Source organism: Podarcis pityusensis (assembly GCF_964106645.2).
Source record: "Podarcis pityusensis genome assembly, chromosome: 8".
Taxonomy (NCBI): domain Eukaryota; kingdom Metazoa; phylum Chordata; class Lepidosauria; order Squamata; family Lacertidae; genus Podarcis; species Podarcis pityusensis.
This window is the reverse complement of record NC_138033.1, coordinates 74,707,794-74,724,223: the sequence shown is the minus strand read 5'-3', so window position 1 is coordinate 74,724,223 and position 16,430 is coordinate 74,707,794. Positions and strand designations below refer to the sequence as shown.

Below are 16,430 nucleotides of genomic sequence, written 5' to 3'. Positions count from 1 at the left end.
TCGCGGGCGCCGAAAGAGGTGCCGTGTCCGTCCCTAGGAACGGTCCCCCGGCACACACTCTTGAAACCGGAAGTGGGAAGGGTTTGGCTTTTGAAATAGAGGACCCCGTTGCCTGAAGAAAGGATGTGATTGGGGGAGTTGGGAATGTCGGTTTTCTAGAAGGCTGAAGGAGTGTGGATTATCTGGGGGTAAGGGGCATGCGGGGATAAACTGGGGTATGTAAAAAGAGAAGCCAATAGTGGAAGAAGTATAATAGGGATGGTGGGCTGGGTGGGTGTATATAAGGAAGGGAGTCCGCCTGCGGATCTGGGAGGGGGCTTTGAATGGTTTGGGCTGGGGCGGGGAGCCATTTTCAGCCCATTCCCTTCTGGGGTGGGGGATTGGAACATGCCAGCTGTGGGCGGGGCAAGAAGTGTAAATTTCGCCTTTGTACAGTAGGCTGGTAGTTTGTGCACACACCTTTCTCCATTCGGGTAAGCAAGGGGGATTACTGGAGGAGGGAGGGGAATAATCCGGCCATGCAAAAAGGCTCAAGGAGGGTATGATGCCAGTGGGGGGGTGCGGCTGGTGAGCATCCTGGGGGCCAGAGGCTTCCCACTCCTCATTTAGGGGTAAGGTTTAGCACCCTGGAGAGGTCCGGCGTGTGTGTGCTTGCCGCAAATTTTCCTTGGTGAGGCTTCATCCCCAGCTACAAAAGAGAGGGGGGCGTGTCAGAAATGGTATTTAGTGTTAGTGGGACTGGCTCCCAGTTTATTGTCGCTGGGCCCCTCCTAACATTTTCCTCCTCAAATTAATTGCGGATCAGGGAATTGATAGAGGAACTGATGTTTTTAGGTGGGCCTCAAAGGCTTATTTTTATTTTTTCTCTGTAGCTTTCAGCGGCTCATGTAAATTAGACTACAGAGATGACATTCTACATTGCTGATAGCATGCTTAGCTGTCTGACTGGAGTTGGTTTTTCCTCTTTTTTTTGCTTATATGAAGTATGCTTGTATTTAATGTTTTTTAAATATCATTTGGATTTGCTGTTTTTGTTATTGTACACTCATTTGTGACTAATGTTTCGTTAAAAAGCAGATAGGGTTTGTGTGGCCAAATGGGGATTTGAACCCTGGTCTCCAAGGGCCAGCCATCTAACCACTACTCTACCCTGACTTCCAGAGCCAAACTGGCTGTTTTCTAGAGTTAGCTGAGTGTCCCCTCCCCTATTTGATTAGAAGAAAATCTATTTATAATTTTAAAACACATTTTATAAACTGGGGGAAAACATGGCATCCCTGAACATATTGGTCCTTGGTGTGAAATATTTTTGCACTAGAAACTAGTAAACCAAACATCCTGGTAATTTTTTTTTATTAATTTTGCTTCCTAGGGTGAGTTAACCATGCTACAATAATCCCCCAATACAATATTATCTTCTTTGAGCCTCTCGAACAGGATGGGCATGTTTAAATAAAGAAGATGACATTTACCTTTGTACTAGAGCAAAGTTCTTTTATGCCACTTTCGCTGTATAACTAGCCTGCTATTTCCTTTTAAGAACATAAGAGAAGCCTGCTGGATCATTCAATGGCTCATCTAGTCCAGCAGCCTGTTTTCACAGTGTCCAATCAGATGTCTGTTGAAAGCCTTCAAGCTGGACATAAGCCCAATAGCACTCTGCCCACTTGTGATTCCCAGCAATTGATATTCAGAGGCATGACACCTCTGATAGTGGAGGTAGAATATAGCCATTGTGACTAGTGGCTATTGATAGCCTTGCCCTCTATGAATATGTGTAATCCTCTTTTAAAGCCATCCAGGTTGGTGGCTATCACTGCCTCCTGTGGAAGTGGGTTCTACAGTTTAACTATGTGCTGTGTGAAGAAGTACTTTCTTTTATCTATCCTGAATCCTCCAACATTCAGATTCATTGGAAGCCCATGAGTTCTAGTGTTATGAAAGTGGGAGAAAAATGTTTTACTGTGCACTTTCTCCATTCCATGAATAATATATCTTATATCATGACTTATATCATTTCACCTCTTGTTTGCCTTTTCTCTAAACTAAAAAGTCCCAAATGCTGCAATCTTTCTTTAGGGGGTGGAGTCAATCCATCCTCTTGATCATGTCTGTTGTCCTTTTCTGAACCTTCTCCAGCTCTACAATATCCTTTGTGACCAGAACTGCATACAATATTCCAAATGCAGTTGCACCGTCAATTTGTATTACACCGTTATGATATTGGCAGTGTAAATAACACACACTACATGTACGTTTCTTGTCTCTTTCAGGTGGTCTGTAATGCACAAAATTTGAAATGGCTTCAAGGGGAGCAATTGAGACCAGTAAGTTGAAACAGAACTTGGAAGAGCAACTGGATAGACTAATGCAGCAATTGCAAGATCTGGAGGAGTGTAGGTAATAAATTCCATCCTGAAATTGATTAATCTGTCACAAAATCTTTGTGTTAACGCCATGTAGGGCAGGTCAGGCATCTTTTTCTCCATCCAGTCTTTAGCTGTTTGTAGATGGACGGGATGATGTCATTGGAGGCTGGCCTATCAGGGCTAATGGGGCACAGTCCCACTAATGTCAGCCTGCTCTTAGTCAGACCCTACCTTGACTTCTTACATAGTACTAGTCCGGGGGGTGGGTGGCGGGATTGCCTGCCAGCTTCCTCCTTCATGATCTCAGTATTGCCATTGTAGAACTTAGGACGGAGGAGAATGTGGACAAAGCTAGAATTAGTTCACTTTGGTTCCACCTACTGTTAGGCTCCCTGCCTTCTGGCCTTCCAGTACCAATGGGCACCAGACACTACTGGGTGATGCATGCACTCATTTGGATTTTGTCCTTTTCAAACATCCTTTAAGGATCTTCCAAGGGCAGTGCTTCATGTGACATGCCAGTATGTTGTGTTGCTGTTGTTAAGAATGTAAGAAGAGCCCTGCTGGATCAGACCAAAGACTTTTCTAGTCCAGTATCCTGTTTCCCTTGGTGTCCAATCTGATGCCTTTTGGGAAGCCCACAAGCAGGACATGAGGAATCATAGAGTTGGAAGAGACCACAAGGGCCATCGAGTCCAACCTCCTGCCAAGCAGGAAACACCATCAGAGCACTCCTGACATATGGCTGTCAAGCCTCTGCTTAAAGACCTCCAAAGAAGGAGACTCCACCACACTCCTTGGCAGCAAATTCCACTGTCGAACAGCTCTTACTGTCAGGAAGTTCTTCCTAATGTTTAGGTGGAATCTTCTTTCTTGTAGTTTGGATCCATTGCTCCGTGTCCGCTTCTCTGGAGCAGCAGAAAACAACCTTTCTCCCTCCTCTATGTGACATCCTTTTATATATTTGAACATGGCTGTCATGGCCAGAGCTTGCAGGGCAGCAGCTGAAGAAGGAGCAAAAAGGGTTTTCTTGTGTGTGTGTTTCTTTGTGGCTGATTAGCTGCTCTCCCTGTGCAAAGGTCAGAGGGGGCAGGGTTTCTGTTGAGGCAGGTGATTAGCTGTGGGAGGAGCTTATCAGAGGCAGGGCAGCTTGCAGGGCAGCAGTGCGCGCCTAGCGGTGCGCGCAGTTTGATCCATCTTTTAGATTTAGGGGAGCTAGTCTCAAACGTTTGTTGGGGGAGACCTAGGGTTTTTTTTGGGGGGGGAGTTATTTGTCCTGTCTTCACGCTTTTTATGATGGAGGACCACTGTAGCCACCCCCAACGACACGTTCTCAAGATGGAGGGTTCCTGCGCAATGTTTGCCATCTTGCCAAAGGTTGCAGGCAGCTTTACCTGCAGCAATTGCATGTTGATTGCCCTCTTAGAAGACAAAGTCCAGCAACTGGAGGAACGTGTAGCTACGCTCCAAAGAATTAGAGAGATGGAGCTCTTCTTGGAAGCAACAGAGCAACCGTCTCCACCAAGGAGGAGACAGGGGACTCCCCTGAGAAGGAGGCTAGTTCACCAACACAGGAGCCAGATATATGGAGAAACGTGACTCAAAGAAGTAGGAGGCCCAGGGTTCGCTCTGATTGTTTAGAAATACACAATCGCTTTGAGGTCCTCTCCCCTAGCATGGAAGACGAAGAGCAGACTCCATTTGAGGATCTCTCCCTCATTACAGTCGATCAGGTATATGAAGACGAGCAGCAAAGTCAGTCCTCAGGGAATGTGCAGGCGACCTTGGAACGGACAGCTCATGGAAGAACCCCGACCAAACCTAAGAGGAGGCTTGTAGTGGTGATAGGGGATTCCCTACTGAGGGGAACAGAAGCAGTGATCTGTGGGCCTGACAAGATGTCTCGGGAAGTGTGCTGTCTCCCCGGGGCTAAGATCCAAGATGTAACTGAACGACTGCAAGGAATCATAAAACCCACTGACAAATACCCCTTCCTCTTGGTTCATGTGGGAACCAATGACACTGCAAGCAATAGCCTCCAGAAGATCAAAAGAGACTACGAGGCTCTGGGCAGGAAATTGAAGCAATTAAATGCACAAATTGTCATCTCATCTGTCCTCCCAGTTGAACGACTTGGCCCAGGGAGAGAGGGAAAAATAGTGGAAGTGAACAACTGGCTTCGCAAATGGTGTAAACAGGAACGGTTTGGATTCTTAGATCACGGACTGCAGTTTCTTGAAGATGGACTTCTGGCAAGCGATGGGCTGCACCTCACAACAGTTGGGAGGAATGTTTTTGCCAAAAATCTCAGAAACCTCATCAGGAGGGCTTTAAACTGACTAATGTGGGGGAGGGAGACAGTGCTCCTGAAGGTAGGAGTCTATCAATTGATGAAGATGATCATCCAAATGCCATAGACCAAATGGAGCAAACAGCACGCAGACCTAGTGGTGGGAGGAAAAAATCCTTAAATAAGAGACACGGGGGAATGATTAATGGACTTCAATGTCTGTACACTAATGCGCAAAGCATGGGAAATAAACAAGATTAGCTTGAGCTCTTGGTACAGCAAACTAAATATGACATAATAGGCATCACTGAAACCTGGTGGGATAAGTCCCACGATTGGAATGTAATAATGGAGGGATACAATCTATTTCAGAGAAACAGACCAGACAAGAAAGGAGGAGGAGTGGCGTTATATGTCAGGGATGTGTACACCTGTGAAGAGATCCAAGATTTAGAACCTCAAAGCCAAAGTGAGAGCATTTGGGTCAAAATTAAGGGAGAGAAGAATAACAGTGACCTCATTGTGGGAGTTTACTATAGATCCCCAAGCCAAACGGAGGACATAGATGATGCCTTCCTGGAACAGATGGCCAAGCATGCAAAAGGAAGGGAGATAGTAGTAATGGGGGACTTCAATTACCTGGATATTTGTTGGATGTCAAACTCAGCCAAGAGCATAAGGTCAAATAGATTCCTCACTGGCCTTGCAGACAACTTCATTGTCCAGAAAGTGGGAGAAGCAACAAGAGGAACAGCCATTTTAGATCTGGTCCTAACCAATGTTGATGACCTGGTTAGTGGGGTAGAAGTGGAAGGATCATTAGGCTCGAGTGATCATGCTCTTCTGAAGTTTACTATACAGCGGAAAGGAGCAGCCAAGCATACTAGGACTCAATTTCTTGACTTTAAGAAAGCCGACTTCATAAAACTTAGGGAAGTGCTGGGTGAGATCCCATGGACAGTAATACTAAAAGGAAAGGGAGTTGATGATGGCTGGGAGTTTGTTAAGAGGGAGATAATAAAAGCACAACTTCAGGCAATACCAATGAGACGGAAACATGGAAGGTGCCTAAAGAAGCCAGGGTGGCTATCTAAAGAACTTTTAATTGAGTTAAGATTAAAAAAGGATGTGTACAAAAAATGGAAAAGGGGGGAAACCACCAAAGAGGAATTCAAACAAATAGCCAGCACGTGTAGACACAAAGTCAGAAAAGCTAAAGCACAGAATGAACTCAGGCTTGCTAGAGAGGTTAAAAGCAACAAAAAAGGCTTTTATGGGTATGTTTGTAGCAAAAGGAAGAACAAAGAAACAGTGGGGTCACTCAGAGGAGAAGATGGTGAAATGCAAACAGGGGACACAGAAAGGGCTGAACTCCTCAATGCCTTCTTTGCCTCAGTCTTCTCCGATAAAGAAAACAATGCCCGACCTGAAGAATTTGGAGCAAATGATTCAGCAGAGGAAACACAGCCCAGAATAACTAAGGAGATAGTACAAGAATACTTGGCTAGTTTAGATGTATTCAAGTCTCCAGGGCCAGATGAGGACAGGAGGACATTAGCTGTCTCCTGTTACTGCTCCGTGGCAACTGATACTCAGATACGTACTGCTGCTGAACCTAGAGGTAACGTAGCTCAGTACTGCCTACACCGACTAGGAGCAGCTCCACACTGTTTCAGGGTGGCATAGTAAAATACTGGCATCATTAATTTTGTGAGATGGGGAAAGCAGCCCACTATTAACAAGTGGGATGGCTGTTGGAATATAATAGATTGACTAATGGTCTGACTCGGTACAAGGCACCTTCCTATGTTCCTATGTAGAGCCCTACTGTGGTTAACCTGTTGGCTGAGTCGCAGTGCTTGCTCTTATTCAGAGATGATCTGGATGCAGATGAGTATGAAGAGACCAAGAAAGAAACCCTTGAGCAGCTGAGTGAGTTCAATGATTCCCTGAAGAAGATCATGTCTGGAAACATGACATTGGTAGACGAACTTAGTGGGATGCAATTGGTGAGTGTTTGGAGGGGCCTTTTTTTTTTTTTTTTTGACGTAGTGTGTCTAAAACACTGCATTATGACATTGAGTCCATCACTCAAAAGGAGAGCATCTGCTTTGACTGCAGAAGGTCCCAGGTTCAATCCCCAGCATATCCAGCTAGGGCTGGAAGAGACCCCTGCCTGAAACCCTTTGGAGCCACTGCCAGTCAGTTTAGGCAATGCTGAGCTATACTGAGTGGTCTGACAGCTTAAGTGGTCTGAGTGGTCTGACTGCTTAAGGCAGCTTCCTATTTCTTTAAATAATATTTATTATATTTTCCAAAAACACTAAAAAAGAAGAAAAAAAGAAAAAGAAATACAATACAACACATCAAATTAACAAAACAAGACAAAGACAATAAAGTAAATCAAACAATATCCCATCTTTCATTCACTTATTTCCACGACCTCCTCACACCTCCCTTTTTGTATTCCACTTCTGTTAATTATTTCAGCAATTCCTTTCCATCTTCCTCTGTTTTCTATCCTATAATTATCTTAACTCATTCTAACCTTATTTTTTCCTTTAATACTCTATTAACCTATCTGTACTTAATTCCTTGTAATATTTCTACTAAAGCCATATAACTTCATTTCAACATTTTTCTAACGTTCATTAATTTTACAATATTTCTGTAGATAGTCTTTAAACTTTTTCCAATCTTCTTCCACCAACTCCTCTCCCTGGTCTCGGATTCTGCCAGTCATTTCCGCCAGTTCCATGTAGTCCATCAACTTCATCTGCCATTCTTCCCGGGTGGGCAAATCTTGTGTCTTCCAATACTTTGCAATGAGTATTCTTGCTGCTAAGGCAGCTTCCTATTTCTTAAGCGAAAGGACGTAGCTCAATGGTAGAGCATCTGCCTTGCACCTAGAATGCCCCAGGTTAAATCTGATCATCTTTAGATGGGCCTGGGAATGCCTCCTCTCTAAAACTCTGGTGGGACATTGCCAGTCACAATGCTGAACTAGATGGACCAATGGTGTAATGCAGCTTCCTATACAGGTAACTCGCATCTTTCGTGAGGGTTTTAGCTTGTAATCTTCCTCTTCCAGGCTATACAAGCGGCCATCAGCCAGGCTTTTAAAACCCCGGAAGTCATCAGGATGTTTGCCAAAAAGCAGCCAGGGCAGCTGCGGACAAGATTGGCAGAGGTAAAGATGTTTTATCACCTTTTTTAAAAGTGTACATACGTGAAGTATGTTTAGAATCATTAGTTCATTTCATTTATAAACCGCTTCCTGTGAGGCATCCCAATGTGATCTACATATTTTTTTTAACTTGTAAATCTTAAACAATGTTTTATACTGATTTTCAAAGATGAGAAGCTGGGAGTATTAACAGCATTGCCTAGTCCTGGGCTGGGCAGACTAAATTATGAAAACTAATTTGGGGGGGCATTATTGGTTGTTCCTGTTTTTATTATTTTGTGCTTTTGTGTTGTGATTTTATCTTGTGAGCCGCCCTGAGACCTGCAGGTATAGGGCAGTCAGTAATCAAATGTTAATGATAATGAGAAGAAGAAGATGATGATTTAGTCGGGCTGTAGAAGCTTTGATTTAATTGGGAGCTTTGCCCCATGCGGTGCCTGTGAACTGGTTCACACAATCACATGGAAATGTGTGATGGGAGAACTCTGCCCAAGGAGGGATGGGGAACCTGTAACCTGGACAGGTTGTTGCTGGACTACAACTCCCATCATCCCTGACTGTGAGCTATGCCAGATGGGGCTGAGACGGCATTCGATCTTTTCTGCGACTGACACTTAGCGACTGCCACAAATTTCTTTCTCATGGTACACAAATAATGGGTGTTAATTCCTAAGGGCTGTGTAAATCTTCATACATCAGATGCATAATTAGTGTCATCCACCCCCACTTCCCGGTTTTCTCTTCCCCTTTATAGATGGACAGAGATCTGATTGTTGGAAAGTTGGGACGCGACGTCTATACTCAGCAAAAAGTGGAAATTCTCACCGCTCTCAGGAAGCTTGGGGAGAAGGTACTAAATTTGCTTGGCATGTCCCTCATGGGGCTATAAATGGAATTGCGTGGATTACACACGTTGTGTAGTACTAGTCTTATACCCTGCTGCAGAATCTGGATCCCTTAGAAACTGCACAGAATATTACACAATTGGATTTTTTTCACTATGCCTCAACACTATTTAAGGCTTTGTCTGGAGTCTTGAAGCTATGAAAGTTTGTTTGGAAATGTTTTCTTGTATTGATTATGCCACTTTCATTTTAAATGTTTAAATCAGTGATGGCCAAACTTGGCCCTCCAGCTGTTTTGGGACTACAATTCCCATCATCCCTGACCACTGGCCCTGTTAGCTAGGGATGATGGGTATTGTAGTCCCAAAACAGCTGGAGGGCCAAGTTTGGCCATCACTGGTTTAAGTGATATTAAAAGTTTCATGGCTGACTCATCCTTATTTCTTTCATTCTTTGTGTTTACAGCTGACTCCTGATGATGAGACTTTTCTTTCAACAAATGCAGGAGCTGCTCTTAGCCAGTTTGTGAGAGTTTCCAGTGATCTTGGTAAGTTAAAAAAAAAAAAAATCCCCATGCCTCTTTCCTTGATCGTGTGTGTCAAACTTCTCACAATCGGGAGAAAAGAAATGGTGTCTCATCATCCTTAGTTCATGACTACAGCTCATCTGCTTCCTCTTCATTAACAGGCATGGAGGTTGGATTCACTGCCATATAGCATGAACATGAGTGTAACTTAAATAGCATTTTTTCCAATCCAATGACAGACTGGTTTGACTTTATTCCAAATGATGCTTATCAGTCCCAGTCAAAACACACAACTTGATCCTGTAGATCAGCCTGGCAAAATCAGTCAATGAAAATAAGTAGTCCACATACTGTATTGGCCCAAATACAAACTGCACTTTCCCCCCAAATTCTGACCGTGAAAAGTTAAAAGTGCGGCTTAAATTTGCGACCTTACAAAAATTGGCTTTTACGATATCGCTGCTGAAACAGACATATGGTAAAACAGAACAAAAAAATGTTTTCTTGCAGATTTGCGAGCTTGAGACTGTTGTGCAATTAATTCTAATGTCATACATTGCTTTCCCTGTATTTTACAGTGCAGTATTGATTTTTTAATTTGCATTTACGGTGCTACGAACAGGTGTTAAACAAACTTGTGGGTTCTCTCTAGTACCTGTAGGATTTTCTTCCACATTTGACATTTACGGGTGTGAGTGCCTGTGGAATTTAAAGGGAGCGACTTATATTCGGGTATTGTCTTTTTTTCTTCCCCCCCCTTAAATTTTAAAGGTGTGGCTTATATTCAGGTGCAGCTTATATTCGGGCCAATATGGTAAATAGTTGCCTACCATCTTACCTGCATATGACTTACTGGCAGTGTTGTACCGATAATTGCTTGGGAATTCTAAGAAACTCCCAAATGTGCAGTTTAGTGCAGTTTTGAGATCCATGGTTAAAATCAGTGGTTTTGAGATCAGTGGTTAACATCAGTGCAATCTGTCATTTAAATCAATGCAGTTCAGTCCACCATCGTTTCTTTTTGTTTTTATTTTTGTTAGTCTATTACATGTATAACAAACTCACAGAGTATTCTAAGAATTCAATAAGGGAGGGGAACAATTGAGCATGGTCAGGTTTAAGATAAGGAGATAAAAGATATAAAAGGAAAATATTAAAAGAAACTTGTATAAGAGAAGCAATATAGTAGTACTGTATTCCAAGTTAAGAAAGACTTAAAACAGTGGTTGAAAAACTCATATAATTGTAAATGCATAACGTTCTATTCACATATTAAAATATAAATAAATCTTACTATCAAATACCTCTTGTGTGATTAGTATGGCTATATAAATTTATACTTGCAATTGTTAATCAATAATTATTTGTTGGAGGCTGGATGTTGCTGATGGAATAAAGACAGGATTTTAAAACAGTCCCTCTTTTTCATTAACTGCAGGATCAGGCGATAAGGTCTTCGCGCTGGCAAGTTTTGAGGTAGAGAAATCAAAGCAGTGAAAGCAGGCTGCGTTCAGCTGCAATGGATCTGGGGTTTTTGTTTTTTTACCATGTTGTATTTGTGTGTTTCTTACAAACTTTTTTGTAACGCTCTTTATCTTAACGGCAAGCTAACCTACAACGGAGACCGTTTTCGAAGTGCCCTTTTGCGAGCTGGGCTGCCTAAGTTCAGAGGCTAAAAACACTAAGTGGTACTTTTTAAAAACAAGGAAATGAAACCAACTAACTTAATTGTGTAACCTTTTGAATGTATGTATTGTGTATGTATTTTCCCCACTTTAAAATGTGCATTTCTCTAGTAAAATGTTTTTCTCTATTATTTTTGTTACATGTGATGGCAGAAAGCATCTCTCTTCAGCAGCTCTTGGTGCTTGATGGCTGTGTGAGTTCAGTTGTTTTGCTGGAATTGTGTGGGTTTTTTTAAGTGGGGTGGGGGAGAGAATGTAGCTCTAATGTGGAATGCGACACAGTTTTGCTTGTCTCAAAACAAGCCGAGCGCCCTCCTGCCCTCCCGGTTTCTCTTGGGAGATGAATGGGCAGCATTGTGTCCTCCGTGTCTTGATTGGCAAACAATAGCAGCCCTGTTGGGAGCTTTCTGGGCCAATTTAACATTGTGGACCAGAATGACAGGGAACGCAGTCAATAAGCCCTGTTTCTGGCCTCCTACGGTAGCCAGGCATGTTATGGGCTACAATCTGCCATTCTTCCCTCATGTTTTGGGAGGCCGGCATGAAACTGCTTCCTTCCAAGTAGAAACAAACAGAGAGGAATCCTACTTTTTTTAGATGCTGCTTGTTCTGTTGCTGAATGAAGGTGGCGCTTGCTGACTGTTGATCTTGTTAGCCCTGCAGGCTCCCTGTCATCTTCCAGGCCTGACTTAAGATGCTGGTTGATTGTGACTTATCAGCTTGAGCTAAAAGTTCCCTCGTCCCTTTGGGCTCCTTCTCAACAATTTTCACTTAGGATTATGGGAAGTTGCCTTTTTCCAACCCTATCAAGCTCAGTGTTGTTTACACTGACCAGCAGCTGTGCGCCAGGATTTCAGAGGGGTCATTCCCAGCCCAACCTGAAGATGCTGGCAATTAAACCTGTGCTCTTAGGTGCTCCACTATTGTGTGACAGAGTTTTTTGTTGCTCTCCCACTCTTCCCTATGTGTATATCTCCCCTGCCCATTTTATCCTTGCAACAATGACCCCCTGAGGTAGGTCAGGCTCAGAAACAGTAATTAGCTAGCCTGAGTAGGGTCTTGAATCTGGGTCTCCTTAGCCCTAGACAGAAACGCCACACTAGGTTTCTCACTGGATGGTGGGTAATTTGCCAAGTTGGTGTTTGTGAAGGGCATCATCTTGCTAGGCACATATTTAAGGAGTTGAGACATCCCTGAAAACTCCATTGGAAGAGGGCTTGTTAGGACTAAACCCCATAATCTGGTTGCAATATTTGTAGCTTTTCCCTAAATAAATGCCTCTTGGCATGTACAGAGTGTCTTTAGTGATGCTTCTAACCAAGTCTTACTCAAATTAGCAGACATGGCTAAATTGTTAATTTTAATGGGTCTACTCAGAAGAAGAAGAAGAAGAGTTTGGATTTGATATCCCGCCTTTCACTCCCTTTAAGGAGTCTCAAAGCGGCTAACATTCTCCTTTCCCTTCCTCCCCCACAACAAACACTCTGTGAGGTGAGTGGGGCTGAGAGACTTCAAGGAAGTGTGACTGGCCCAAGGTCACCCAGCAGCTGCATGTGGAGGAGCGGAGACGCGAACCCGGTTCCCCAGATTAGGAGACTACCGCTCTTAACCACTACACCACACTGGCTCTCAGAGTAGGACTTGGTTGGCTACAACTTAGTAACTATCCAACTGGGTTTGTTTTTTGTTTTTTTTTGCGGGGGTAGGAGAGTGGTGTTGGAGAGCATATCTTTCTGCCCTGCCATCTCCTCTATACAGTGGTACCTCGGGTTAAGTACTTAATTCGTTCCGGAGGTCCGTTCTTAACCTGAAACTATTCTTAACCTGAAGCACCACTTTAGCTAATGGGGCCTCCTGCTGCCGCCGCGCCGCCAGAGCACAATTTCTGTTCTCATCCTGAAGCAAAGTTCTTAACCTGAAGCACTATTTCTGGGTTAACGGAGTCTGTAACCTGAAGCATATGTAACCTGAAGCGTATGTAACCCGAGGTACCACTGTACTTGTTTTTCACTTTTTTGCAGTTTGAAGCCATCTACATTCTTTCTCTCTGTCATTTTCCCCTTAATTTTTGACCTTAGTTTGTTGCAGGACTCACCTATTCAGTCTTAACAGTTGAATTTACATACAGAATGCCCTTTTCCTAATCGCTACAGATCTTGTTCACTTAGAACCCCAGAAAGTGAGTGGATTTGAAAAACTGTTTTGATGTAATCCTGAATATGAAACTTCTTCCTTGTTTCTATCTCTTCTGCTTGTTATGGATCATATGTAAACTTGCCTGGGGCCTGATTTTAATTTCTTTTCAAAAGAAAGTACTGAATATCACCCCTGCCAATCAATTCTCTTACCCTTGCCGCAGCTCCCAGATGAACTCATTGTATAGTAACTTGAGAAACTGCTGCTCTCTCCCTCTCCCCTCCCCAGTTTAAAAAAGGAACAAGCACAATGCCTATATTCTATTTTCCTGGCTAGCAGGCATGCGTAGGTTGCCAAAAGGGTCTGGCTGTAGCATACTGCAATGCTGCCAAAACATGACTCTCCCTTATTCAGCAGTTTTTGGGAGTGCAGGAACATGAGGCTGGGAGGAGCTGCTCGCTGGGTTATTAATGAACAATGGCCACAGTAGATCAGCCATAAAACAGGCAACTACCTTCCATGTTTTATAGATCATGGCACTTTTCCAAATAGGATTATGAGTTCTGAAACTGGGCAAGTAGAAAATGTCCCTCTGTAGTCTCTCCCACCGCCCACAACAGTGCTTCTACAATAACAAGGCTGTTAAACCACCAGATTTAAGAGGTAAATCTTTTGCTGAACTCCACTGATTCACATTGCAGGAGCTAGTGGGATGTGTGTTTGAATGTCCCTCTTATACCTGTTCCCAATGCACACTCTTCCCTTTCTTTCTCTTTCAGCTGCAGAGGAATTGTATGTCAGAGAGAAGGCTAGGCTATAAACTCCCCACCTCCCACCCTAGGAAATGACTGTTTTCTGTGTGCAGGGATTTGGGGTTGTGAAGTCAAACATCCAATTTCCACCTGTAGCCTAAAGTGGGTTCAGTCTAGAAAAAGTTTGATCTGCAATGAGCAAAATTAGGTTGTGAATCTCCCTGTAGGTTGGTGTTCCTCAATTTTCACTGTCCTCAACTCAAGACCATACTGTCCAAGCCTCCTCCAATGTTAGACACACAGAAGTTTGAGGTCAGGTTTACTTTTGGATCTGGGACTGAAAGCTCTAGTTCATTGGAGCTAGGGTTGCCATATTTCAAAAAGTAAAAACCAGGACACCCCAAAATTGTTGACTTTTTTTTTTTCAGGAAACCACTGAAATTGTTGAGCTTTTCTTTACAAAAACACCAAAAAACCCCATTATTTTTCAATTGACTTGCCTAACATCCAGGACAAAGTGCTGCCATTTGGAAATTCCCCCCAGATGTCAATTCTGCCTTTGAAATCCCAGTAATGTCCTGGAAAATCCAGACATATAGCAGCCCTAATTGAAGTTGTTGGAAAACTTCCTTTAGTCATAGATTTGACAGTTACAAAACAAGTCACATATGAGGTTTTACAGTGGAGAACATGTTAGGGTTCCCTTTTCACCCTGGCAGGGCTCTTTTGCCTTTTTAAAGCTGCCCAGCAGGTAAGCAGTAAAGATACAATGGAACACAATGGAAAGCTCAATCAGCTGAATTTCTGCCTGTTATGTAGTCTGTTCAAGGAGCAAGAGCCCCATGGGAAACTTGGGGAGAAGCCATACCACCATACATAGCATCCTGTTCCTAAGTGTGGTGGCTTATGTCCCACAGAAATCTGGGAAAACCCTGGTTAGAGGAGAGAGCAGGTCTACCAGGAAGTGTGTATGCGTTTGAGCTTTGTGACTCTGAAAGCCTCCGTGCAGCATTTCCTAGAGTTAGGCTGCTTTTGACTGCCATGTTTGTGGTCTTCACTGCCCTCTGTGGCTTGTGATTAGGCCTTGGCAGTTGGGAATAGCATCCTTTTAAATGTTTCTTCCCTTTTAAAACTGATGGCTAAATAACAGCTTGTGTGAAGTCACAGTGGTTACAGACCTTCTTTCCCTGAAATGCTGTAGCTGTCTCATTAGTGATGATTAGAGGGTTAGTTCCTTGCCTGCAGAAGGGAAGCTTTGCTGCTGTGCCATTGCAAATCCGTGCCTTGAGCCAAACCCAGCAGTCACACCGGCTTTAAACAGGCTTCTTCTTCTGATCTCTCTCCCTCACTCAGCTTAGAGATTTGCATTTACTTGTCTCTCTTTGCATATTGTTCATTTCACTTTAATAAACCATCACTGAGAAATGCATTTTATCTTTATTGTCAATTTTATATTCCCCCACCTATCTTCTTTTTAAGGGCACAACCAGTGCCTTATAACAACTTTCCCCTTAAAATGCCAATGGTTTCAAATATGGCATTTAATTTGGAATACATTCTTTGAGAGGGTTGGATTTTCTTGTTAGGCATCCAGTACTTGAGCTACTGTTGCTTGAAGCAATTATAAATAAAGCTCAAGGTGCCTTAGTGCTGCTGGCGTAAAATTGTAATCTCTTTTCAAAAACTTGCCTGCAAATTGATAACTCTGAAAGTCCCTCTTCAGGTGTGGAAAGCAGAAGGAAAATTACTTGGCGTGAGAACATATACATCTTTTCTAGTGAGCAACATTCTCCATAGCAGGGGTAGTTAGCCTTTTTGGCTCCACAGACCAAATCCTCATCAGGATTGGCCATGTTGGAACAAATTTATCAGGTGGGTGGCCCTACCCATCTGTCAATCACCTGACAGCATAAGGACATCAGGTGCAAAGTGCTGCTAAAAATGATGCTGGCCCTCTTTGTTTTATACAGGACTTTTGATGGTTTGCATTGAAAGCCCTACTAAAATGAAGGGAAAGAAACTGTTCTAGCAGACAATTATGATGCGTACCTCTTTCTGATTCAGGAAGGGGTTTGCATGGCATTCAACCCCTGCTCATCAGCGGACAAGTGGGAGATTAAATTCTGATCCGTTCCCTAATGGGAACAGGTACACAGCCAATGCAGGATTTAACCCTGTCCTGCCTGCAGTCACATGATGATGTTGCGAGAGACATCAGCTGATGAGCTAGAAGGCATGGTTTGAGGGAAATGGATGCATAGGCTCACTTGGACCCCCTGGCAGGCGAAGATTGGCCCAAGGGTTCGCCACCTCTGCGCTGTAGCCTTGCTTTGCTTTCACAGTAGTCCTGTGACGTAGGTCACTTGTCACTGATTTTCTGCACTCAATGCTCTTTTTCTAAGTTATGCAACATTATGAAATACGAAATATACTCTTTTTGCCTCTTAATCTCTTGTCTTCTGGAGTGGGAACAAAATTTCCCAACTGCAAGAATACTTCATTAAAAGTAAAAACAATAGCTCATAATATGGGTAGGTAAAGGTAAAGGTACCCCTGCCCGTATGGGCCAGTCTTGACAGACTCTAGGGTTGTGCGCTCATCTCACTCTAGAGGCCGGGAGCCAGCGCTGTCCGCAGACAC

The 16,430-nt window shown here is 43.4% G+C and overlaps 1 protein-coding gene across 2 annotated transcripts in view; it reads left to right on the top strand.

The window, feature by feature from the left end:
• Positions 1-30: 30 nt before the first annotated feature.
• Positions 31-16,430, top strand: part of LZIC (leucine zipper and CTNNBIP1 domain containing) — a 34,110-nt gene continuing 17,710 nt past the window's right edge. Inside the window, exons 1-7 of one of the 2 annotated variants that reach the window (XM_081016319.1) lie at positions 31-188; positions 2,274-2,400; positions 6,533-6,668; positions 7,751-7,849; positions 8,601-8,696; positions 9,157-9,238; positions 10,656-11,033. In XM_081016319.1, coding sequence (XP_080872445.1) covers positions 2,300-2,400; positions 6,533-6,668; positions 7,751-7,849; positions 8,601-8,696; positions 9,157-9,238; positions 10,656-10,714 — 573 coding nt within the window. In that variant the 5' untranslated portion in view covers positions 31-188; positions 2,274-2,299 and the 3' untranslated portion in view covers positions 10,715-11,033. Of the gene's footprint in view, positions 189-2,273; positions 2,401-6,532; positions 6,669-7,750; positions 7,850-8,600; positions 8,697-9,156; positions 9,239-10,655; positions 11,034-16,430 lie in introns of those variants that run through there. The other variant, XM_081016318.1, reaches the window with a different exon arrangement.